Raw genomic sequence first — 27,097 nt, forward strand, 5'->3', positions numbered from 1 at the left:
GTGATTAATATACCACTACTAAATGAAGGCAATGAAATATCAACACATGGAAATATAAGAATTATGCAGTGACTGCAAATATCAAATTTTAAAATATTGTTTTTATTAATATATAAAATGTATTAGGCACTTTAATTTAAGGGTATATATAGTATACTGTATATACTAGGCTAAAATGTATTCCTGAAATGTATTATTTGAAATAGATTTTTTTTTTTGCAACAATTTAAAAGTCTTAACTGTCACTTTTGATCAACTTAATACTGAGCTATACAAAAACAAACCAAAAACACTTACCTGTGATGACATGCCATGACATGGGTAAAGTATGGCCCTGTCATCCTCTTCTGACCCCTGGTCAAGGCAGTACCCACTGGCTTTACTGTTTCGCACCTGAAAAATGAATAAACAATCATAAACAAAGACGCATGAAGCATGAGCACAATGTACTATTAAGTAACCCAATTAAGCCTATAGCATTTGTGCTGCTCTGAAGGCTGAATATAATTGCACATACACATGCTTTGTCAAATCTATTTGGGAGATGACAACATTGAGCGTCCATAAAACCTAATACTGGGCAGAGGATGAGATATGTGGAATCTGTGATCTAGCGGGGATATTTTCAGAGACAAACTATTCCAATACAGCTATAGATTTTCCGCCCCTGCAGTTCCAGAGATCAATGTAGACATGCAGGTCTCATTTTTTCTCCAACAAATTGAAAACGCTGTTAGATTTCTCTTCTATTGAGATTTAGGCCTGTTGAATTCTAATACACACGTGTTGGGTTTCCATGTTTTATTGAGACTTTTCATTGACATAATGATGTAACCCTCAACACAACCCTCACAGAAAACCTTCTGCATTTTTACATTTTCAAAAAAACACTCTTCTTTATGATTTATTAGTAGTGTTGCTTTCGTCAACGAAAATTATGACGAAATATTGTCGTCAACGAACCGTTATCACCTGACGAAAACGAGACGAGACTAGACGTAAATGCATGGTCATGTGACGATGACTAAAATACATGTATAATGCAATATCGTTGACGAATAAAAACGAGACTAAATGTGGTTTAAAAAAAATAAAAACTATGCTAAAATGTCTCTTCATTTTCGTTGACCAAAACGAGACGAGACGAAATGTTAACGTCACGACGAATGAGAGAGTTGTGCGTGAACCCATAGCTTTGTCGGCTTTAAATTCTGGATTGCGATCTGGTCACCCGATTATCAGCGAATTTAACAATATATTACTCCATTAGTTATTCTATTAAAATGTCTCATTGATGTATTTGACACATTCATAATCATTACTTTTGCCGGTTCTTTGTGACAGCTGCATGTTATTGGCAGCGTCTCTGGTTACATGAACACGTCACCGCATCAGCGCCAGAACATGGAGATTTTATTTTAGAGAATAATCGCACAACCTATTCGATATCCTATAATTAAATAAACTAATCGAATATCCAAAAATCGTGACTCATCCCTGCATGGAATCTCTTGTTTCTTTTCCCAAATCTTCACTCACGTAACGTCTCACCCATTTTCTAAAGGTATTATAACGTTTCTTGGTTCGCTTTTAATTAGGCCTATTAATTTCTTATATTTTTTACTGTGGTAACGTAGAAAAACGCTGTAGGACAGATGGCCTACATTTGTACTTGCATGTCAAATTCTTTTTAACACAGTTTGTGCTTGTTATATAGACATAGGGCGCGTCAAGTTTAGTTGTAAAGCGCGCTTCACACGCGCGGGTGATTTTTAGTTTCACTTTCTCTGGCAGCGCAATCTCAAACATAGCCTAAATATTTCGGCCTTGTGGAGGATAAAATTCGCTCTTCAAACCAATTTACATCAAGTAGAAAACACAAAGATATCATAAAGAGATCGATGGAGATCGATATCTTCGTGTTTTCCTGCGTCCCACATCCCTCTCAAAGCGCAGAGTGTAGGCTATATCATGCGTCTTTGTGTGGAAATATAAAACGAGTTTTTTTTTTTTAAATAGCCCCCCAACCACCGCCGGTAGTTGGTCCATTACCGCGGTGGTAAAAAAAAAAACCTGCCACCTCACAGCCCTAAATATAGGCCTACTAAATAGCCTATAATAAGATAGCCTTGTTTGAAATTCTATATTGACTGGGTTAAATAGAATCACATTACTAAAAAGAGACTAAAATACAATTTTCATTGACTAAAACTAGACTAAAATGTCATCAGTTTTCGTCGACTAAAACTAGACTAAAATGTCATCAGTTTTCGTTGACTAAAACTAGACTAAAATGTTATCAGTTTTCGTCGACTAAAACTAGACTAGACTAAAAAGAGTATGAATGCGACTAAAACTAATAAAAACTAAAATGACAGCCTGACACAAAGACTAGACTAAAACTAAAATTAAAACAGGCTGCCAAAAACAACACCATTTATTAGCGGTTTTCCTCATGGAGACCAAAAAATGTCCCCACAAGGTCAAAGATTTCCATTACTGCCGTCCTTGTGGGGACATTTGGCTATAGCTGACCCACACACACACACACACACACACACACACACACACACACACACACACACACACACACACACACACACACACACACACACACACTCCTCCCTTCCTCCCTCCCTCAACCCACACACACTCTAAAGTTACTAAGGGCCTCATTAAATCTCATTATGAGGAAATTGGAGCTAATCCCAATGCTTGCTACACTGTTGCTATGGAAACCAATTACCTTTCAATTTCTGTTGTATTTCTGCAGTTTTTACCATTCAGTCCAAAAATGTAACTTGCAGTGCTTAAATAATGTAATCATATGGGAATGGCGATATACTGTACTATAGGATAAAATGAAAGATTTAGTCAAATAAATAATATCAACTTGTATCTATTATGATCCTTTCTTCACATTATTACTTTAAAACCTGCCAAAAACAAAGTGTAACAGAATGATGGATTCTTCACAGGAGTAACAGAGGCATTAAACTAACAGTGTATGAAAGCACATGCATTTCTATGAAAGGTTTGGTTGTTTTGAAAGGTGCATAAAGGGGTTGGTTTGTCTTTATTACCTCTCCATAAGTGATGGTGTTATTGTAAATTCTCATCTCGGGATAGACATGCTCGAGGTACCAGCGAAAGCTCTTGCAGTTCATTTTCGTCCTCAGTGCTACACGCTCCGACACGTCTCCAAAATCCACTCCTGGGTTCTAGAACAACAGAAAGTTACGTTTTATATATAGTTAATTATATTAAATATATATATATATATATATATATATATATATATATATATATATATATATATATATATATATATATATATATATATATATATATATATATATAGGCTACATATATAATGCTGGAAAAAGTTAAATCAACTACCCCAAGTGAAATGTTGTAGGATTTATTGTCACACTAATAATAAATGGTGTTATGAATTTAGCCCGCTAATTAAAGAACTGTTCATTTATTAATTTAATGGGATTACATTTTCTGCAACCTGCTGTTAACTTCACAGACTGTTCAAGCTTTTTATGGACTGGTTATGTAGCTAAGGACAGTCGATTCTGGTAGTTCTTATTCATCATTTTGAATTTCATATTCACCGTGTTCCATCATCAGACCATCGCACATAAACAAAAGAGCTCTAATCCATATGAAAATTGTCAGGGAGAACAGGAGGAGTGCGTGTTTGCGTTTATGTCAGTCATGGGAGACTGCAATTGTTCATTCATTAGGAGCCGCTAACATGCTAATCATCTGTTTAATTACCAGCGCTAGCGAGTGGGCTCAAGTAAGCATGGAGAAGTGCTCAGTGGACTGAAGCAAAGAACTTCTAATGGTATTCAAAAACACGCTCAGAATCTAAAACTCAATATCTGATTCTCAGTGGAAGTACTAATAGGAGTAGGGTTGCCAACCATCCTGTATAATACAAAAATTGTTCTGTTGTTCAGGAAACACAACTATGTTCAATGCATACGGAATACAGTCCTGTATTAGAGAGGTTTGCACCCAACAGTTGAGAAGCCTTCAGTATTCATCCATATTTTTTACTGGTTTTGATGCCAAGTTAATTAAAGTGTGTAAAGTACAAAGCACTTACAATGTGAGGCTTGAAATATTTACATACAGCCACAACTCTCTAGTGTTATAATGTGTCTATGTAGAAGCTAAATTGATATGTGTGTAATGATGGGTAACAATTTATTATGACATCAAATTTAATTTATGTTTACAGCAGAAGCAATGAAGTCATCTGTCAGTGAGTAAAAATGAAAGTGACTGTATTTCAAATGCATTTTAGCAGTTAATTCAGTCAAGCAATAACATTTTCATACACATACATAGCTGCAATCATACTATGACTACAGCAGTTGTGACCTGGCAGGGCTACAGCACTACAGTTGCGAAAAGAAAAGAAAAGAAAAGAAAAGAAAAGAAAAGAAAAGAAAAGAAAAGAAAAGAAAAGAAAAGAAAAGAAAAGAAAAGAAAAGAAAAGAAAAGAAAAGAAAAAAAAAAAAAAAAGAAAAGAAATCTGAAAAATAAAATAAAAAAATAAAAATAAAATAAAATGCATTCATGCATAATTCTTCCAATTAAATCCATATTTTATGAATTTAATGCTGGAAAATAAAATAAAATAAAATAATTCAATGCTGGAAAAAATAAATAAATAAAAGATTTAACCTAAGAGTTTAAACGTACACTATGTCATTTTTTTCGCCGCTAGGGGTCGCTAACCTCTTACAATAACAAAGCCGTAGTTTGATGACACAACATTTGCTAAGAATTATGGATCTTGTCGTCAACGTCAAGCCGACCGATCTAATAATGTTTATGGATGACTGAATACATTGATGTTTTTATCATGACTGTGATATGAAGCAGGTCGGGATTGCTAAAGTCGGGATTACTATCACAATAAACTGCATTTAAATGTGTTGAAATGTATGTTATTCTGTGTTAGTTTGTCTGTATGAGACTAGCAGTAAGCTAGATCAACATTAGAAAAACATACAGATCATATTCTAACATTTTATCATTGTTGAACTATATAACACTGATTAGTTTTATGTAAATGTGCTCACCTGTTTAATAAAGTACATGTAGGAGCGGTCGAAGTTTCGGACGTGGAGCTCTCGTTTATGGGAGCTCTCTAAGCATCTCGAAAACACTGCACTGATATTGATTCTCGTTTTAGTTCTCCTTTTTTATCCAAAGTCTGCTTGCCATGGTCCATAAAGTTTGAACGAAACAACAACAGCGTGCAAATAGACATTGCGAACTACACAGTTGTCCACGTCTGTCACCTTGGTTACTATCAGAGGGCTCTGGTTGCTATGGCAGTACGAGCGGAAACCAGGGAGAACGCAGATATGACGCCATTGACGGCGACAAAACGGAAATAAAAGGTCCGTGTCTTCGAATTAAATTACAAATTTCTCCTGGTTTGAAAGTTTTTGGAAACAGTCGAGAAAATGTAAGTACACAACTAAAAAAAAATATCTAACATAGATATAGTGATTTTTGCTATTTTTAAAGCAAAAAAGTTACATATTGTACCCTTAACCTTACTTTATCAATACAATATTTTTCAAAAAAGGCTTTTATGTATAGCAACATAAAATAATAAAGCTATTGTTTGGAAAAAAAAAAAAAAAAACTGACAGATAACCATTTTATAAATTACAGCCATTATATAAAGGAAACATTCATTTAGATTAGATTCATAGAAGAGAAGAAATCATTTTATTTTCTGTATAAATCTGTCCTTTGGATACGCAACAGAAACATTGTAAGCATGAAAAACTACAGTTGCATTTGCTGTACGTCGCTGCTTTGCATCTGTACTGTTTATGTGCTGTGTGAAACAGGCCTAAATTCTGTATTGACTATGATAAGTGTTTTATAAATAAACATCACTATCATTGAGCACTGAAGACCATTTACAAGCTTAGTGAGGCCACTTTTGTAATAGACAGGAATGCACCATGTGGAATTGAACACTACTGCATTATGAATAACTATTAATAATGTATACTTGGCTATTATGAACTTGCTTTCCATTTTAAAATTGTCTGATATAACTGTTAAGAGGTAAAGTATCTCATTACATTTATTGACCAGGACCAATCCTGAAACACTTCAATGCAATTAAACCTTTTAATAACTTAAGTGCTGGCTCTGGATGAATTATCGTTTCAATACAGTTTTTCATATCAGGAAGAAAAATGGCCTGTGTTTACAAATCATAATTAATCCAATTAAATGTATATTTTATGAATTTAATGCTGGAAATTGCAAAGTACAAGAGTGCACTTAATAAAAAACTTAAATTGACATACAGCTTATGTATTTGCAGCATGAAACCTGTAGCATTTCTAACTGCGTTAAGGACGACATTAAAACTGACTCTGACAAGCAGCCAAACTTAATCTACAATCTTGTTCTGTGCCTTGCGCAGAAGACACGCAAGTAAATTAATCAGGACAAAATTAATCACAGCAATCATTTTCCATTAACCATTGGCTGCCTAGACTCAAACAAATTAGGTTGGGTGAGGGTGATTACTAAAACGTTCACTCACATTCATGGGGATATTCCAGGCCATGTAGACGTGGGACTTAAACTCATCCATCCAGACCTCTGCTGCCCGCAACGCGTTTCTCTTGGCATAGTAGTCGATGTCATTGTTGTACGGTTTCTTTGTACGTTCAATGTGCGCCACTCTGGCACATGGAAGAACCTCCATACTGCCGCCACACTGCCACACCTGCGATGGAGAGAGTAAAACAAATTTAAAACTATTTTTCTTTTTCCTAATATTGTGTGAACAAAAGTTTCAAGCATGTGCAAAACTGATGCTAAGATGCCTATCATTGATTCATAAAGGTGGTTACACAGGCACTCAAAAGTGTGGAATAATTAAGAATGTTTAGCCTACCGGTAAATGTTTTTGAAAGAAAACTTTTGAAAGAAGGCTGCTTTTATTTGATGAAAAATACAGTAAAAACAGAAATGAATGTGAAATATTATTACAATTTGAAATAACTTACTTATATTTGAATATATTTTAAAATATAATTTATTTTTGCCATGGCATGCTGAATTTTCAGCAGCCAGTCTTCAGTTTTACATGATTCTTCAGAACATGCGAATTTGGAGCTCAAGAAAAATTTCTTATTATTATCAATGTTGACAAAACTTGTACTGCCTTATATTTGTGTGGAAACATAAAAAAAAAGCGAATATAATAATTTTCAGTAATCATAGTTTCAACAAATATATTAAGCAGTAAAAACTGTTTTCAACATTGATAATAATAAGAACCAATAATAATAATAATACTGATTGATAATAACTGAGCACTAAATCAACATCAGCATCATGTGACACTGAAAACTGGAGTAATGATGCTGAAAATACAGCTTTGGCGTCACAGGAATAAATGACATTGTAAAATATATTCACATAGAAAAACAAGTTTTTGAAATGGTAATATTATTTCACAATATACCTGTTTTGACTTTCTGAGAAGACCAGTCCAGATTGTGACAGTGAGCATATAGCCATAACAAATGATGTGCAATTTACAGCAAATGAAAAAAGTTAAATGTATTGCCATCTAAACATTCTCATCCAAACATCATATTGTGCTCAAAATTATCTGCTTTTTATTTGAGACGCCTACTTGCCCAATGAGGTTTGCCCCCTTCATAATAGAAAGTGTGTGAGCTTGCTTGATACAGCAATTAAGTGTTAAGGGCCATTAGTTCGTGCTGAGATGAGAGAAACAGGGGATGATAAATGAATGTGTGGAAGAACGAGTGCAAATATGTTCGTCCCCTGAGACCCACCAGTCACACTAATATGCTGACTCTGTCTGCCTCCACATCATAGAAATATATTAAAAAACAGGCAGTAAATGCACACTCTAAAAAATAATACACAGGACCTATTACCACAACTTATACAAATGCATGGTTGGAACTTAAACATTTTTACTAATTTACTGATTTAATTAAACCTTTTAAGTTGCAAACAGTTTTTAAGTTCTGTTGACATATTGTTGATCATTACATTAACTTAATGTTGTGCATTTAAACACTAATTTCTGTGTTTTTTAAATTAAGTTGTAGTAACTTAAAGACCCCCCTGTGGTGAAAATCCAGCTTTTAATGTTGTTTATATGTCTATGTGGTGTTTTTAATATGCTTTAAGACAAACCATGTGGAAATTCATAAGTCAACACCATGAGTATTTTCTCAGATCTCTGAGCTAGTGTGAGTGAGTGGAGGCGGGGCTAATTTGCATATTTATAGAAATGTGTATACTAAATCAGGCAAGGGTGTAGAGTTACATTCAAGCTATTTTAAGGCATGAAGATTTTCTTCAAGTAAAAAAATTTGGTGATCAAAGATGAGTTTTAAGTGATAAAATTATTGACTGCAGGGGGACTTTAATGAAATTTGCCTTGATAACTTGGGAAATTGGGCCATTATAAACCAGAGCCAGCCTGCTTCTTCAGTGATGACAGGGGCACAGGAAAGTTCAAGGAAACGTTGCTGAAACTGCTTTTCTGTTCATAGATACAGAAGGTCTGCTGACCTGAGAGGCCGGCTTCTTACAAACGAACATATGTAGATTAATAATTGGCTATTAACGTTACAGTACTGGGTATGGCATCCTTGTGCTTTAAAACAGAAATATGTTAAACAACAATAGCAGCTCTACTAGACTTGAAAAGACCACACATTCTACACTTTTTAGCACTTGGTCAAAGGTTTTTGCACCAAAAACAGTGAAAGTTTAAAATAAAAATGACTTTATGGCCATCAGAATCAGTCATGATGTTTTTCCTGAAAAGTCTATGAGTTCTATATGTAAATGACCTCTGTTATGATATATGCTACTGTTCAAAAGTTTAGGGTCAGTAAGAAGAAATTAATACCTTTTTTTCCAGTAAGGATACATTAAATGTAGAAAAGGTGACAGTAAAGATATGCACTATTACAAAACATTCAAATAAATGAAAATATTTTGAACATTCTAATCATCAAAGAATCTTGAAAAAAAAGTATGGCTTTCACAAAAATATTAAGCAGCACAACTGTTTTCAGCATTGATAATGATAATAATAATAATAATAATAATAATAATAATAATAATAATGATAACAATAAAAAAAAATCTTGAGGACCAAATTCATCATATTATAATGATTTCTGGAGTAATGACACTTTAAACTATTTAAGAAATAAATTACATTACATTACATAAAATTTTAAATTGTAATAATATTTTACAATATTACAGTTTTTACAGTATTTTTGATCAAATAAATGCAGTCGTGAGCATAAGAGACTTCTTTCAAAATCATTAAAAAACCTTACCACCCCCAAACTTTTGAACGGAGTTTACAAGCCCACTTCCTTCATTTAAGAGTCCTCTAAATGGACAAACATCTATAATATAAATGAAATATCTGTAGAACTAGAACTAATTGAAGAGAAAATTAATTAAATCAATATGTCTGATTAAAAGAACCTAGACAAATAAAGGGAGAACAACATACTGTACATGCACAAATACACAGAAATAATGAAAAACAAGCAACACCTAGAACTAATCAAGTGAGACAAAACTGTGGTGGAAAAAAACAAATTAGGAGTAAATCAGTTAAATAATATAATGCATTTTTTTTTTTTTTTTTTTTTTTTTTTTTTTGAAAAATGTTGTTTTGAACCTTATTTGCATCTTTGGTGACTTTACGATTGAGAAATACTATAGTAGAAGTGCACTACATCTCTTCTGCACTCCTTCGCTTTGAGAGCTTGCGGTCCTCTGTCTTCCACTAACCGTGACATTAATGGAACTAGCTATGCATTCACTGACTTTCATTAGCAGTGGAAATACTTTCAACTTCAGCACCACTGATCCATAGTGCAACCTTGGTGTACAAAATCAATCTCAGTAGTAGAATCCTGTTATGTTCTTACAGCCAGACGACACATGCTGTAGGTCTAACTTTTTCCTGCTCTCTCTCTACAATGAATACTCCATTGTATGCTTTGTTCAAGCTCAATAAAAGCCTACTTTCAGTCACGGAACAGACAAAAGACAACAAATTAACTTGTTAGCTCTCACTGTTTGGATTGGAGTTGTGTAAAGAGACTGCCCATTCTCTGAGAAGGAAGTCAAAGGACCTACATTACAATTCTAAGATAAAAACCATCAAAATAGGAGTTAGCATTAAGGTTATCTATATGCTAATGCACTTCTAAATGTTGACAAAATTCAATTTTAATTTTCATTGAACCAAAAAATAAATAAATGAATAACTTGTTTGGAGAGGCATATTCATTTTTGTCAAATAAAATGCTCTTAGAATGAGAATGTTGCATTCCCTTTAAATAAAGACTACCTGCTTCTGAATCAGAACATCAAATCATGGTTTGCCTGTTGTCTTTATTGCTTTCGTCTGTTGTCAAGAAAGGCTCAAGCTTTAAATGTCCCACTGCAACTTCCTGTTTCAATAGGAAATACATTAATACATTAAAGAGGCCACGTTATGCCCCTTTACAAAGTCTTGATTTTGTTTTTAGGGTTTACTAGAATAGATTTTCATGCTTGAATGTAAAAAAAAAAAAAAAAATTCTACATATATTACATTATTGCAGCACCTCTCTTTCCAGTCTGTCGGAAACGCTCTGGGGTGCGTGTCCCGTACAACGACGTAACTCTGCTTAACATAGTACCGACGATGCATTGTTGAAGAAATTAACTAGTCACGACTGTTTCCCGAAACTGTACTGTCGCAAATTGGTCATTCAACTACGTTGGTTAATGATGTCACACATGTGGTGGAGTAATAACTTCTTTTAATGAATCTGTTTGAGATCGAATTAATGCTAGATGTTATGAGATAAATTATGGACATGGCATCTGAGAACTATTTCTCATTTTTCTCAGTTATTTTGCTTTATTTCCAGATTCAATCATAGGCTCGTTCTTACATACTAGAGCACGTACGCACATGCGCACTCTTCAAAAACAACGCTTTAAATCTCTTGACAAACTAAAAGACGTAAAGGACATTTGTATGTTTTCTAAATAAAATATATACAGTAGATTGTACTGAATGTTAGCTTGCTTATTTGGCTCAAGATAAGGATTTATTGAGTCCAGATGGCATGCAAACAAGAAACTATGCTTCTAACCCCAGCTCGAGATCTGTCGTTCCAACCACACAACTTTGCGATGCTGTTTGCGAATGTTCGTTAGAACTATGTTTTTCGGAAAACACAGACTCGTTGAACTATGTTGATAATGACGGAACTTGCGACCATAGCTAATGCTGCTTTTGGGGAACGCACCCCTGATTAGTTCCAGTCTCTATGAAGCCTCTTCTTCCGAAAAGCCCAATGTGCTCTGATTGGTCAACTGCTTCTAGCATGTTTGGGAAATGTCACGCCCCTTACCATAACCACGAGTTTCAACACACTAACGCAACTCAACCAGGCCTTTTTCTGCATATACCTTGGCCAGGATTTAATGAAATGAAATATTGTGATGTGTTCATTCCCGTAAGAAAACTCAAGAATCAATTGAGGCGTTTCAGGGAGTTCAGAAACAGTGCTTACTGATATAGAGAATAACTCCCTTTGGAGTTGTCTTTGTAACTTTGCAGACCTTTTGCTCAAACAGCAACATTACACACTAAAGAAAGTTGAAATTTAAAAAAGGCACATTTAATGATTTATGCATATGCCACACGTTTTGTTAGCAAGGCATTATTTATCAAAGATTTAATATTCAGCTCTGCATAAGTAAGTGTTTAAAGAGAGTCGATGCAATGCATTTCAGTGGTTTCTTTCATATCTAGCTATAACCACTGTTTTTTATGCTTGCTTCTGAATGACACGGTATCACTGAATAAATAATAGCATTTATGTAAGATGTCCTCAATAAAAATGGTCTCTTTTACTGCTTAGATTTGACCTTCTTTTCTTACAAGCGGGAGTGATTTGGTATGATTGAAGGGACGGTAGGTCAGTGGCATGCAGGTCACGTTCCTGCACGTCTTCCTGCAGAGCTCCTTAGTAAAACAAATCAGACTCTCTTTGGACTCAGGAGCCATGTTGATGAAATGATGATTGTTGAACAGCACTGACAGAAACACATTTACCTCATGCCGAGAGGGAGGGATTGTCATTACTGAGTTCCACTTTTTTTCATTTTTTTTAGCCGTAATTAAGCGGTCTGGAGAAGAGGCATCAAGGTCAAAAAACACATGCAGAACAAGATGGTGGCAGTACAACAGTAAGGAGCTAAAGCCAGGAAGAAAATATAATAAGTATAAAAAGAAAAAGTAAAAAAAATCAATTATTAAATTAACAAAAAATACAAAATAAAATCAACACAAAATAAAAATTGCTGTAAATATTGCACGTAATTTTAACCACCAAGCTCAGTGTTATGACAATATATGTTACATTAGTGTTCAAAAGTTTAGGGTTGGTAAGATTTTTTTTAAATGTTTTGGAAAGAACTCACTTTTATGCTCACCAAGGCTGGATTTATTTGATTAAAATACAGTAAAAACAGTAATATTTTGAAATATTATTAGAAGTTAAAATAACTGTTGTAATATATTGTAAAATGTAATTTATTCCTGTATTGGCAAAGCAGAATTACTCCAGCCTTTAGTGTCACATGATTCAGAAAATTTCTGAATTTTCAGAAATCATTCTAATATGCTGATTTGGCTGTCAAGAAACATTTCTTCTTATTATTTTCAGAGTTGAAAACTTCTTTGTTAAATAGAAAGTTCAAAAGAACAGCATTTTATTTAATATAGCATTTTTTTTTTTTTACTGTTACTTTTAATCAATTTAATGCATCCTTGCTGAATAAAAGTATTAAAAAGTATGACCCCCAAACTTTTGAGTTGAGTGTGTTTGAAAGCTGTATTTGAGGGGTAAGCACTAAACAGGGAGAATGTTTGCTGTATTTCTTGTTTACAAACCATCTGCAATCCAGTTTAATCAGGCATTTCCAAAAACCTACAGCTATCAGAACCAACCCCTGAAGATTGGCAATTGTGGTGAGCAAAATACGTTCAGCCCAGATTTTGTGGGTGCGTTTGCAGTTACATGATTTGCATAATTCCTTTAGTGAACTGTGTGCTAAAACAATTCAAAAAGCACAAGCAAAATAATGGTGCTATCAGCTGGTGCAATTCATTAACTCCTCCCTCTAACTCTTAATCAACCACGTCTGGACAGTGTTGGAGTGGTGTATTTTCAGTTGTTTTAAAAAAACGTTACATCATCTTATCCTCTGAGACACATCCCAACCCTTTGAGAAAATTCCGCTCCTCCTCTCTCGCTCCCCGAGCATTATATTCTCTGTCTCACTCTCTTTCCCATTGACAGGGAACAGACAAAGCTTTGCCATATATTATTTTAATCACGTTAATTATATCAGACGGTTTTATGTGATGTACGGTTCAGATCAAGCACTGGCTAATTTAATTGGACCCTCTTGCCAGCCTGTGCTTTCTGTTTCAATGATCCGCCGCTATTGATGATCATTACAATGATAAAAATAGCAATAAAAGGCCATGACTTAATGCTGTCAGACCAGTAGATAGATAAAAGTGCCATGGTAATTCAAACTGAGATTTCCAAAAGCTACTAAAAATGATTTTGACATCAAGGGCCCTATTTTAACAATCTAAGCGCATGGTCTAAAGCGCACGGTACAAGTGCACTTGCTTGTCCGAATCCACTTTTGCTAGTTTAACGATGGGAAAAATGGTCCGCCTATAAGCGCATATTACTAACGCGCTCTTAACAAAAAAAAAAAAAAAAAAAAACTAATTGCGTCTATTTCAGTTGCCTCAAAATAGCAATGCGCCAACAATGCGCCTGAACACACATTGTTTTCAGGCCAGGGCGCACAAATGAGTGCAAATGCATTTGCTATTCAAACAACGTGGCGCAGGTCATGAAAATGATAACTGCGTCGGGCTGAAACTAGCAAAAAACACTTGCATTGCGCCTGGCGCTGCATTACGCCAATTGTATGATAGGGCCTCATGTCTCATTACCCAAAAAAATGTACCAAACTGACTATACTTTCAGTCAAAATACCACAGTAAATACAATTATTAGAGTAAAACTGTGGGAACTTGGTACTGGAAATCAGTGTCAACCAAAAAGGACACCTGAAAGAGTCCCATAATCATTTACTATGATTTTACTTTAAGATAACCATAGCAACTGTGGTATTTTGGCAGAAACAGAAGCTAGTCAGCATATTTGCAACATATTTGTTAATTGAAATAAAGCTGAAATAAAACAAAATAAGGCCCAGTTTCACAGACAGGGCTTAGATTAAGCAATGATTAGGCCTTAGTTCAATTAGGACATTTAAGTAACTTTTAATGAAATGCTGACATATTTTAAGATATGGCAGTGCAAGTTGTTTTCAGTTAAAACAGCTCAATAATTTTAGTCTGGGACTAGGCTTAAATGAATAGTTCACTTCAAAATGATTCTGTCATCGTTTACTCACCCTCAAGTTGTTTCAAACCTGTATGAATTTCTTTCTCTCTGCTGAACACAAAATAAGATACTGTATTTTGAAGAATGTCTCTTACCAAACAGTTGATGTACCCCATTGACTTCCATAATATTTTTATCCTACTATGGAAGTCAGTGGGGTCCATCAACTATTTGGTAAGAGACATTCTTAAAAATATCTTCTATTGTGTTCAGCAGAAGAAAGAAATTCATACAGGTTTTGAAACAACTTGAGGGTGAGTAAATGATGTCAGAATTTTCATTTTAAAGTGAACTATTACTTTAAGTAACCGGGGGTATAAATACTAAATTAAAAACTTAAACGTTGCCTTAGGAACTCACTGAACTAATAAAAATGACTATAGCACATAACAAAATGACTTAAACTTAAACTAAACTTAAATAAAAACATAAATATAAAGATAAAATCGAATTCAAAATATTCATAAATACTATACTGGTATAAAATAACACGTATGCATGCCATTAAACAACACCCAAATTAAACTTTTTGAGCTTATACTTGGACAGGAAGGATAAATCTGGCTAGACTTGTCGGCTACTGGAGTATGAAAGAGAAGCCTTGAGCCTGAAAGCATATGTCCACTGTGAGCAACTCGAATAGGATAATCGACTTTTCTATTGTGCCCTCTGGGGACATTCTTTAAAAAAAAAAAAAAATTCAGTTTAAGATTCCCAATTACATATTCATTTTCCCTCCCAGGACAGGATGAGATGCACAGGCTGCATTTCGGCTAGTGAGCTTTACTAAATGAATTATCATTTCCCCCTCAGTCTTTGCTAACTGTGTTTGCAGAGGATCTTTAAACTGTTTGAATTGAGTTGCATAGTAATAGTTTTTGCCAAGACATGAAGAAGATAAACATGACATAAGGAAATAGGATTGGATGATGGCACGTACTTCTCATAATGTCACATAAAAAAGAAGAATTCACACACTGGCATTCAAATATGACTTAATCCTTTGAGCTAAATGAAGGTTTATGGTTGCTGTTCAGGGCTGATACAGTAAATGTTTGCTCCTATTCACATTGCATGTCTAAGCCACTAGTGAAGGTGGTGTGATGTGGAGTTCTTGGAGCGTAGCAGGAAAAACAATCTTCTCAGGCAGAGCATGTGATGATATATAATGCAGTGATGTTTGAAGGTTAATGTAAAGTTTAAGATCAGGGATGTTAGATATCATAAATCAAGGCTTGGCTTTAAACTGTCAGACAAATGCAAGCACGCTAAGGCCCAATATTCTAAAAAAGGGGTTGCTAACTATCTGAGGTCAAGGACCCCCCACCATGACGATGCCCTTGTGAGGGACCTTCTTTATAATATATACAGGCAGCTGTACAATTTCATGTATGACCCATTTGAGCTGTGTGAGAGAGAAAAAAAACAGGGGAATTTTTTTTTGCAAAATAATATAATTGACTGTAAATAGCCTATGTCAGTTATGAAGCCAAAACAAATTATTAAAATGCTATCTAGAAATGATTCACTTTGTGCTAAGTTAACATCTGTTTTTCTACCCACTAGAGGTTCAATTGCATTCAGATTTATTTGTGCAGAGCTTTTCCTCATTGCTAAGCAGTTTTCAGAGAATATTACCCTTCATTTCCCATGTGAGCAAGATAAAGGCAAAAATAGCAGGGAGAAACTCTGCAGAAGGATACAAGAACAAACTATTCCGTTTTTATGTCGCAATAGAGAATAGACAAATCTATGTGGAGATTTGTCTTTTATTTCTTATTATTATTATTTCTGTCGAAAACTGTGGTGGTCAGTAGAATGAAATAATCGCTATTAATCTCACAACTCTACAGTTCTTCACAAAGCACATATATATTTAATTAAAACTGCCACTAGGGGCACTATAGACCTTATTCAGAGCAGCGCCATGACAGGTATGAAAGCGAGGATGTGAGGAATAGACTTTCCGTGTTTTCCATGGCATCCACTGTAAAAACCTGTATAAAGCTCCTAGATCACTGAATAATTTCCACAGCTCATGTTGTCTGGAATTTTCAGTCTACTGAAACTTTTTTTTTTTGTCATACCAGAGCAAGAGTTTGGAGAAAATCTTTCTGAGCTACAGTTGACGCTCTCATAGCTAGCTACCTGAATAATAAAATACATTTTGTAATACACACCGTAGCATACACATCTGTTTAAAATGCGGGGGTCAATATTTTTTTGTTAAAGAAATTAATACTTTTATTCAGCAAGGACAGATTAAATTGATTAAAGATTACAGTAAAGACATTTATAGTTACAAAATGCTGTTTTTGACATATTAGAATGATTTCTGAATGATCATGTGACACTGAAGACTGCAGTAATGATGCTGAAAATTCAGCTTTCACTCTCAGAAAAAAAGGTACAAAAGCTGTCACTATGGCGGTACCTTTTCAAAAGGTACTACACCTTTGTACCTAAAGAGTGCATATTAGTCCCTCAAAGGTACATATTGGTACCAAAAGTGTACATATTAGTACCTAAATGGTACACATTAGTACCGTTTTGAAGGGTACTGTCCCAGTGACAGCTTTTGTACCGTTTTTTCTGAGAGTGTTGCATCACAGGAATAAATTACATTTGAAAGTATATTCAAATAGAAATTATTTTTTTTTGATACTATTTGACAATATTACTGTTTTTGCACGTAATGTATGGTGAACATAAGAGACTTCTTTCAAAACATTTAAAAAAATCGTACCGACCCCAAACTTTTGAAAGGTAGAGTATATTTGAAGGTTCCTCTATTGATATTTACCACCACAGTATCAGAGCAAAGTTAAGTATTCATGATATTCTATGTCTATCAATATTCTCTATGTCTAAAGTATATGTGCATTTGCAGCATATTAATAAAATATGACGATATAAGTCTGTGAACAGTTGCACCAGTTCTAGAAGAAACTATTTAAAATTCAACTCATGCCATCTTTTCTTTGCTTTACAAGCTCTTACTCTAAATTCTGAAGTTCTTGACATTTGCTCTTTTCCTTTTATATGTGTTTGATAAGCTGTAGTCTTTTCCCTCCCTGTGCCAGCTGCTAGAGTACTCAGGCCGCCCCAGCTGAGAGCGCCAAGCTGAGAGAAAGCCACCATGAAAAGAAGAACAGCCATCCATTCCTTCCATTTTACAAATTGTCAAAACTTGGCGCCTCAACTGAAGCACAAAATTACTAGCTCTCTTGGTACAGGTGTACACTGATGAGCAAGTACAACACGGAGGGAGAATATACCCGCGCACACACACACGTAGACACTTCACATCCCCGGAGAACCAGTCCTCTGAAACTGCATGATCTGTGGGATGTATCAAAAACCTCACATGAGCCATAACGGAGCCAAGCACCCCAAAAGAGCACCAGCATCTCTCATCTCCTTTCTCTTCACCAAACACAGAACAGGGGAGGTCAAATGAGTTCGCTCCAGATCTGCAGGGTGAACTAAGCCTAATGGAAATTATAAAGCTCAATTTTGCCTCAGAGGAGAAAATAAATTCAGATTGTACAGTGAGGGAAACATTGGAACAAACATCTCCTTGGCTCAGCTCCTTATGAGATTTCTGTGCCATATTATTAGTTTTGTCATCTGTCAAGCAATATATTCATTATAAGACCAATATAATACAAATTAGGCTATGAGGCAAGGAAAACTGACATCTTCACCCTTTATTTAAACATCTTTTCTTTTTCTTTTTTTAAAGTTTTTTAAAGCATATTGCGTAGTTGTGCTTGGAGTCAACGCATGGCAACATGCCAAATTGTGCGGACATAACTTTTTGTCCAGCAAAAAGCATTCACACAACATAAAAAAGAATGATAATAAAAGTGTAAATAAAAGATAATAAAATAGAAATATGATAATAAGAAAATAAAACAGTAAATATGGATGTGTATACGAAAATATTATGGTAAAACTGAACATTTTTGCTGCTCTACTTTTATGGCAATCATCTTTAACATGTATATGGTGTTAAACTTTTTTTAGTGAGGAAAAAATACCGTAGACGTCTATGTAAACCTTCATGTAAAATGAGCAGCCGCTCTTAAACACTGTTTTTTTAGTTCACTGTCAGGTCCAATAAAGTTTGCAGTTCCCCATCCGTCATTAACATGCTCTTTACAAAGCTAATTTACGCAGTGAGAAAATGTGCCACACAAACTGTTAAATTCAATGATGTGAACGAATTTCTCAATACTTAGGTCACTCTTCACACAGTGAACACAACAGCTTTCTGTGCGAACAAAATTGTGTATCATTTATCATTGCTTTGTCACAAAATGCATCCAATGACTATTTATTTCAATTTTTTAAACTGTTTTCTCACTTAGACACAGCCACCACCACCAAAACAAATCTATGTTCCTACAGGCCAATTTTCACGTTTACATACTCTTTTCAAAACTGTTAAACCTAAGTTCAAACCGAACATGATTCAGATGACCAAATAAGGCATCAATTTGCAATATTTCTACAGTAATACCATACTAAAATAAAATACAAAATTAAAAAGAATGTCAGGAAAAAGTATTTGCTCATGATTGACCCTTTTAAAACAAATCAGACTACATTCCAGTTATGATGAGTTATTTGTCATCCAGCTGGTTATATCAGATCGATTGTGATATTACCTTGAAATGTCTAGGATTCTTAAAGAGTTCTGAGATTGTAAACATTTCAGAGTCAGCTGATCTTCTTAAATATAATACACACAGACGAGGGAATGTGCTCCTAAAGAAAGCTTTCAGTCTTTGTGTCTCAGCCAGTTTTCAAAAACAGCTAAAAAACATATTCCCCCAATAACCCAATTAAAGAGAAAAGCTGCACTGATCCATAGTCACTAGTTACTTATGCAAATGAATTCCATCTATCTACATAAAGCAACGAGAGACAGACTCTCAGAAATCGAGCAGCTTCCCATAGCGCATATCAACAGGACAAAATATATGCCTTTGAGTCCATTAAAGCTGCATTCGATTGACCAAAGGGCAAAACAATTGTGAATGTACAATACAACCTCAAGCAAAGATGCTGCTCAGAAAAATGTAAAAGCTTTACAATTCCCCAACATGATCCAAAGGTCATCTTCCCTCTCTCTCTTCACTGGTTTGTTTTGTATTTGCCTTACAGCATACGTATGTGTGTGTGTGGGTGTGAAGTGAAGCAACCACAGATGGAAAAGACCTGCTCGCCTCTGTTCATAATGAAAAAATTGCTCCCTTTTGGAAGGTTTGAAGAAAGGACAAAAGTCACTGGAGGTCTGACTTGCTGCTTTAGCCTCTGTTCAGGTCGTGTTTTACACGCGATTCTACATGAAATCCATCTCATTACGTCCTTTGAATCATTAAAAAAGGTTCTGCAGAATTGGCTCTGTATCTGAGCAACAGAGTCTCGCCGAATTTGTTTGCCATTTGTTTCATCAGATCTGAGTAAAGCAGGAAAAAGACGGCAGAAAATTGTGAAATCTATATAAATCTTTAAAAAAATATCTCCATCTATTGCCATAGTTCATTTTTTAAATCATTGACAATACTGAAGAAGACAAAACAACAAAAAAGTGATATTTTAGTTATATATAAACAAATTAATTTTGACAGCCCTAATGTTCATATATCACACTATAATGCAACATTTCAGTACAGCATTTCAGCCCGTTCTCATCCCAAGGCGTCATATACTGACGCTTTTGACATTTCGTCTACATCGAACGCACATGGCACCCTTTAGCGTCAATATGAGACGCAGATAGATATGGGCCAGAAGGCGCCTCCTAGCGGTTTTACCCTAACCCTACCCCAGACCTAAACCTACCCATAACCGAACAAAGCTCTGTGCGTGTCATATTGACGCTAAAGGGTGCCATGTGCGTTCGATGCGTTCGCCCTAGGATAAGAATGCGTTGAGCTTTTTGTGCCGCATTGCATCTTCACACACTGTAAGTTCAGTAGTGTCACTCAAATAACTGTATCTGCTAAGTGCATACATGTAAATTAAAGGCACAAAGTCCAAAAATGTACAGTTGGTAAAGAAAGTAAACAGATTTGTTGATAATCCTCATAAATACCACTCAACGGATCCCTGTGAGTCCCCTTTCCCCAGCATATGAACTCCTACTTGCATTGGTAAAAGAGCTAAATGTCAATTCAGGATAAGATTTAACTGATATACACTAAAATGCAATTACTTTGGGCTGTAAGTGTCAATTCAGCTCTTTCTGAGCCACTTTAAAGCAGTTTTAATTTCCCTTGTGGGCATTTGGTACACTTCACACAAATTAAACTCCCATCTTACCGCTGCACATATTTCCTAATGTTTTTTAGTCTTCATATTACCTATTTAATCAGTGCCAATTTCTCTTCAATGTCTTCTCTTCGACTCCCCACCTCTGAATCTCTTTAAGAAGTGAACTGAGGTTGTCTATTTGGTCTGGCATAAGGTTAATTATTGAATATGTTGCTGTCAGTCAAATGTTATTCCTCTTGAATGAGCTGCATCAGCTTCGGAGGATTAATCAGAGGCTGAGATGGATCACATGTTCCATCACTGTGTTCGCCATCAATAAGCATTTGGTTTATTTCAAAGCTGGGACGCATTTGCAAAACTGGCTATTCTCTCATTTTTCTCTGTTACAATAAACCTTCTGCAGCATGTAAGGAACAAATGGAATTCACATTGTCTGCTGGGCTCATGCAAATTTTAGGGACACATGCAGATCACATGCTTACGGTAAAATAGGATAGAGTGGGATAAGCCTGTGCCACTTTTTGCTGTGAGCAAGTAAGACATGCTGCTGCTGTACAAAATATCTTTTATGAATTACCTGTAGCTGATCTATACAGGTGGAGCTGGGGAAGGTGGAGGTTTTATGATGCACGCTGCAACTTTTACAGAAAATGCTAACCAAGTATTTGAAGGTTGAGAAGCGAGCTCATTGGCTACTGATACGGTAGGAAACAATCATCTGTGCCCTATAGAGAATGATGTGATTGCAAGCAGATTAAGTTAAGGACCTATTAGCCTGCACTATCTAGAGTTTCATGACAGAACATTGTATTTTTGGCTAAACTATATGTCTTTGTTGTCTTTAAGCCCACTAGACCTGGGGATTTCAAGCTGGGGTCAGAAAAAATGTATTAAAATGTATTTTAATAGTAAAAAATAAATATTAAATAAAATAAAATATATATAGAAACTTCTCAAAAGTGGTCCATTAAATATTCATAAATATGTGAACAACTTACAATAAAAATAAAAATATCAAGTCTTATTTTGCTACTTAAATCAGCCAGGATATGTCTGACCAAACTCAATTATAATTTATAGTACAAAAAGCAAACAAATGTGTCTTTAAAATCAAGTATCGGCACATAAGCAGCTACGCAAAACATCCGAACATGTGCACTATTCTCCAGACTATTGGGGTGCAAATAGTCACTGTGCCATTTCAATCAATACCAATCAATTGAAAATAACGGAAAAACAATGCCTCTGACCTTTCAGCAACACTGTTGATGCTGATTTTGGTATTTTGAGACTGACAACTGTATGTAAGAGAAAGTACAACATAACAGGAAACTACTTACAAAGAAACCCACAAGTGACTCAGTCTGCTATTGTATCAACTGTCACTGAGACTTAACAAACAGACGATTTAAACCACCTTCAATTAGACATTTCAAACAATACTATTCGTCTCTATAGTTCAATCTATCTTCAGGCTGAAAAGACTTTTCTGTCAACCAACACTGGTACTGAATCTTTAAAACGAATTAAAGGATTTTTATCCAAATTATGCAAATCTTCCAAGGATATTCGACACCCTACAGAAAGAACAGTTTCTGAATTTAAACAAGTTCAATTCTCCACAGGCTCACAGACCATGTGGGCCATGAAATTTCTCTCAGGGCTGCAGCTGCAGGAATCTACTTTCTTTGTACTCTACTGCCTTTAAAGCATTTGAGTCTGTGTAATTTGGCACTGAGTACTTTCATTTCCTGTGGGCAATGCATTTACTCCTTGATGGAGTGGGGAATCTGCGTGCTTACCCCCAAAACAGTCTCTAGTATGACGCCTTGGACATGAAAGCATGAAGAACTGTAATTAAACTTATGTCAAATGCTCAAGCTTTGTAGATAGACTTAATTATATTGTCACCTGTGAATTAACAGAAAGGGTGGCCAGATTCATGAATTGTAATTTCTGAGAGGGTCTCCAGACCCTCTCAGAAATTACAATTCATGAATCTGCTCAGTGAATTCCAATTACGAGAATACACTGGTCTGTGAATGTCTCAAAAGAACAAAATTAACAAGGCAGACACTTCTTTGTCTCTACTGCCATTCTTTGCTTATCTAAGGCAAATAATGACATTAGTGCACAAATATGGCTTTGGTCAGGACCCTACTTACCCTCATACCAAGCTCAATGTTCTCTCCTCCATAGACCTCCATGCCTGGGTCAAGCAGTCCGATTTCTCCAAAATACTCACGATCCACAACAAAGGAACAGCCAATCATTGCAGGTGTCCTGTTAAAAAGACACAAATACATGTACATGAGCAGTGTATTCCTATTTATTCATTCAGACAGACAGACAGATAGAACGATTCACCGAAAAATAGAACGATAGATTGATAAATGAATGACAGACCAATCGATATGCTGATAGATAGATAGATAGATAGATAGATAGATAGATAGATAGATAGATAGATAGATAGATAGATAGATAGATAGATAGATAGATAGATAGATAGATAGATAGATAGATAGATAGATACTTAATAGCTGACTCTGAACATGGCTATGAATTAATAGCTCTTAGAGTGAAGTCGACTGGAAATCATTTACGAATCAGAGGTTGCAGAATCTGCCCTCTCTCAGAGCATGAAGAATTTCTGTAGAGTGGGAGTGAGATGAGCCAGAAGTCATACAGTATGTAAATTAGAAACTGTGTGTGTTTAAACAGAAATACACACCACTGAGATACTGTGTGGTGAGAGTAATCGTGCATACAGTAGAGAAGTGTTTATTTGTTTTTGTAAGTGGGTCTCTTTCTTTCCACTCTCCCTATATTCCCACTTGGTTTCTTTCTCCTCAGCGTCCAATATTAAAACAACTCCACATATGGCAGATTGCTGAGAAGGCAGTTATCCCTACATTCCCAGGTCAGAGATATACTGTACTGAACTTCTTTTAAAGAGTTTTGAATTCAAAGTAAATGTCATTCTTTGACAAGATTCTGATAGAAATGACCCTCAGAAATGCCAATGATTTAGGTGTTCAAATAATAATTGTAGTTTCAAAATTAGATTCTTTTATATAATTAATCATTTTGATATGTTTAATTGGCATGCTAGGACATGATGCCAGCAACGCTATGGTTCTGTATCCTATTTCCAGGCAAATGGCAAGTTCACACAGCAACAGAATACGGTTGTCAGTCATGTATTTGAGTCCTTAATACGGTTACGTTCACACAGAGTTCACTTTGTACGGACGTGACAACCACATTCCACATAAATGAACTCACAGAGAGCCGTTCTGCGCTCCTCTACCGGTTGCTAAATAAAACATTTCTATTTATTTTTGTGTTGGGAGTCATACAGACTCAATGTTCTGAGTTTTGCAAAAGTTTACTCACCAAGTTTACTTTTCACTTGCATCTGTTCTAAAGTTTTGCCTTTCTTACACAACCTTTCGGTCAGATCTGAGGTTTGATGCGAACACAGCAAGGGGCAAAAACGATTCTGAACCGCCTCTGAGGCTGTCAAATCTCCACAGACAAAAGATCTTTTGTGTTTCAGGAACTCAAGATGAATTTGTCATTGAATGTATTTTTAGGTTTGGTGCATTGCTGGTGGGTTGAAAGTGAATTGTTTGTTGGCTAACCACAGGTGGGCTGCTTTGAGAGGCTAATGAATAGATGCACAAGCATTTCTACTGTGATACATTATTTAGATCACAAAGAAAAAAAAATCACATACATAAGAGTCCAAGTCTTTGTGTAAACAAAAAGTGCTGTCTTAAGAAATTTTTTTTACCTACATCAATATTGCTTTAATTGTGTTTCTCTTTACAAAAGTTGAGCAGCGAAGACAACGTTCCTGGTGCGATGTGATGTGCTTAAAGCTCACACTTTAGAACCAGTTGTCTGTGCTTGGTTACAATGCAGTCTTATAGCTCAAAATACTGTACAGCATGGCGCAAGCAACACTGAGATCAAGGGTTCAATTCTCAGGTACGGAAGCCCTAAAGGGACATGGTGAAGGAAAATGCAATGCTGGGGAACACAAAAGTTTTGCGAGCAAACGCAAATGTTTTGAAACATATTTTGGTAACACTTTACAATAAGGTAATTTAAGGTATTTAACATAAGTTAACTACTTTAGCTAAAATGTAGCTCGAGTAAATAATCAATTCAATAAATAAATTGGTTGCACTTTATTTTAAGAAGACATAGTTACATTGTATTTACTCAAATAAGTACTGAGTATTATTAATTAACTACATGTACTTACTATAGAGTTACAGTTAGGGTTAGAGTTTGGTTTAGGTTTAATTACTTGTAATTATGCATAATTTACTGGGTAACACTAAAGTAAGGTTTCATTAGTTAACAATAGTTAACTACTTTAGTTACACAAGACAGCATGTTTTAATAGCAAGCACAGTTTTCAGTTTACAATGACCCCCAAAAGTATTTGGACACTTAAAAATGTCTGCATTTCATTTAGTGCCATATGCAAATAAAATGATGCTATCCATAAGCACTTTTAAGCATTTTTATAAGCACTTCATGTGCACAGCCTAGCCAAGGTGGTCTTTCTTGAAAATGTTTTGTGGAATATTATAAGCATTCATGGCGTTTATCCCCATAGAGCGACTAAATGCTTATTTACAGATATTTGAACTGGACTGTCCTTCATTTAACAGTAAACATGAATCATTTAAATAAACCCTGCTGCAGTGTGCTATGAGTATTGGGATCCTCAGTGCTGAATAGCCACAGGCTAGCTGAGCTGCAGTGGATACACCGAGAGCTCGAGAGAAGTAGAGCTGGAATGATTTCCAATAGCGCACCACATTGACATACTGCAGGCCTGCGGGCGGCCATTTTGAACCTGTCAATATCAGCACTTGAGAAAAGGGTCTCATGGACAATGACTGTTGCCTTTTTCTGTAATGAGATTTTGTTCAAACATTTAACTTATATTGCTACCTCAGGTCATATATGCATGATTTTATTTTAATTGAGTAGTGAAGTACAGTAGGAATCGATCTTGAGAGATTAATCATATTAATCTAAATTAGTTTGGAAAGACTCACTAATCAAGATCCTAAAGCTGTAGCTCATCTGGTGGAGCATGGCGCTGGCAACACTCGCTCCTGAGTTTAATTCTCAGGGAACACACCCGCTGATAAAACATTTATACTTTGAATGCACGAATGTAGAAATGCAAAAACAAAACAAAAATGTACAGGTGTTTTAGTTCATAATTCATATAATTGTATTTATAATTAATCTTAGTAAGTAAGATTTTACTTTAAAAAGGTCTTGATTTTGTTTTTGGTGTCTACTTCAAAAGGTTTTCATGCTTGAGTGTCCAAAAAACATTATTTTTCACATATTTAACATTATAGCAGCACCTCACTTCCCAGTCTGTCAGAAACGCTCTGATTAGTTCTGGTCTCTATGAAGCCCCTTCTTCCGAAAAGTGTAAAGGGCTCTGATTGGTCGGCTGGACGAGTGTGTTGTGATTGGTCAACTGCTTCAAGCATGTATAACCAGTTCTACTCGACCCGCTCCGAGTGGGATACGAACCGTGGTCTCCGGCGGGTGCTCTAACAACGAGGCTAAAGACCGCAACCTCTAGTGTCAGTCGGTAGAGCGCCTCTTGAGATCTGGGGAGTGAGGTTTACACACACACCTCTTACTGGCCTACAATAGTTACACGTGTTTGGGAAATTTTTTTTTTTGTATGCCTTGGTCGGGAATTGTTTAAATGAGGAATATTGTGACGTGTACGTCCCGGATGAAAACTCAAGACTACAATCGAAGCGTTTCAGGGAGTTCAGAAACCGTGCTTACACCTTTTGGAGTGACTTGTGCTTTGTAACTTTACAGATGTTTTCATGCTCAAACAGCAACATTACACACTAACAAAAGTTGAAAATATAAAAAAGCACAATTGGTCCACCACAAAAGTACACTTACGAATACCGTTCAACTGGCGGTATTCTTGCAAACATCCATTTTGTGAAGATTTGTGTCTGTAAAGTTTAATATACATGAAAAAAATTACGTTTTAGATGCTATGCGCTAAATACATTTTTTTTTTACAGTATACGTATACTTTAGGTAGGAATAATTATAAAAGTGTATTAGATCACCCTGGCTCTGCAAATCAAAAGCTCTTAGGATAGTAGATATTTCTGGATAAAAAATAAAAAATAAACTTTTCA

At 35.5% G+C, this 27,097-nt stretch overlaps 1 protein-coding gene across 1 annotated transcript in view; it reads right to left on the minus strand.

Annotated features, from left to right (window-relative positions):
• galnt9 (polypeptide N-acetylgalactosaminyltransferase 9) overlaps positions 1–27,097 on the minus strand; it is a gene marked incomplete at both ends in the record, with an annotated part of 85,407 nt that overhangs the window by 1,129 nt on the left and 57,181 nt on the right. Inside the window, 4 exons of the mRNA XM_081366417.1 lie at positions 298–393; positions 3,084–3,221; positions 6,608–6,793; positions 23,042–23,159. Coding sequence (XP_081222543.1) covers positions 298–393; positions 3,084–3,221; positions 6,608–6,793; positions 23,042–23,159 — 538 coding nt within the window. The remainder of the gene's footprint in view (positions 1–297; positions 394–3,083; positions 3,222–6,607; positions 6,794–23,041; positions 23,160–27,097) is intronic.

This window comes from Scardinius erythrophthalmus, assembly GCF_964197995.2.
Source record: "Scardinius erythrophthalmus genome assembly, chromosome: 5".
In the NCBI taxonomy this organism is placed as follows: Eukaryota; Metazoa; Chordata; class Actinopteri; order Cypriniformes; family Leuciscidae; genus Scardinius; species Scardinius erythrophthalmus.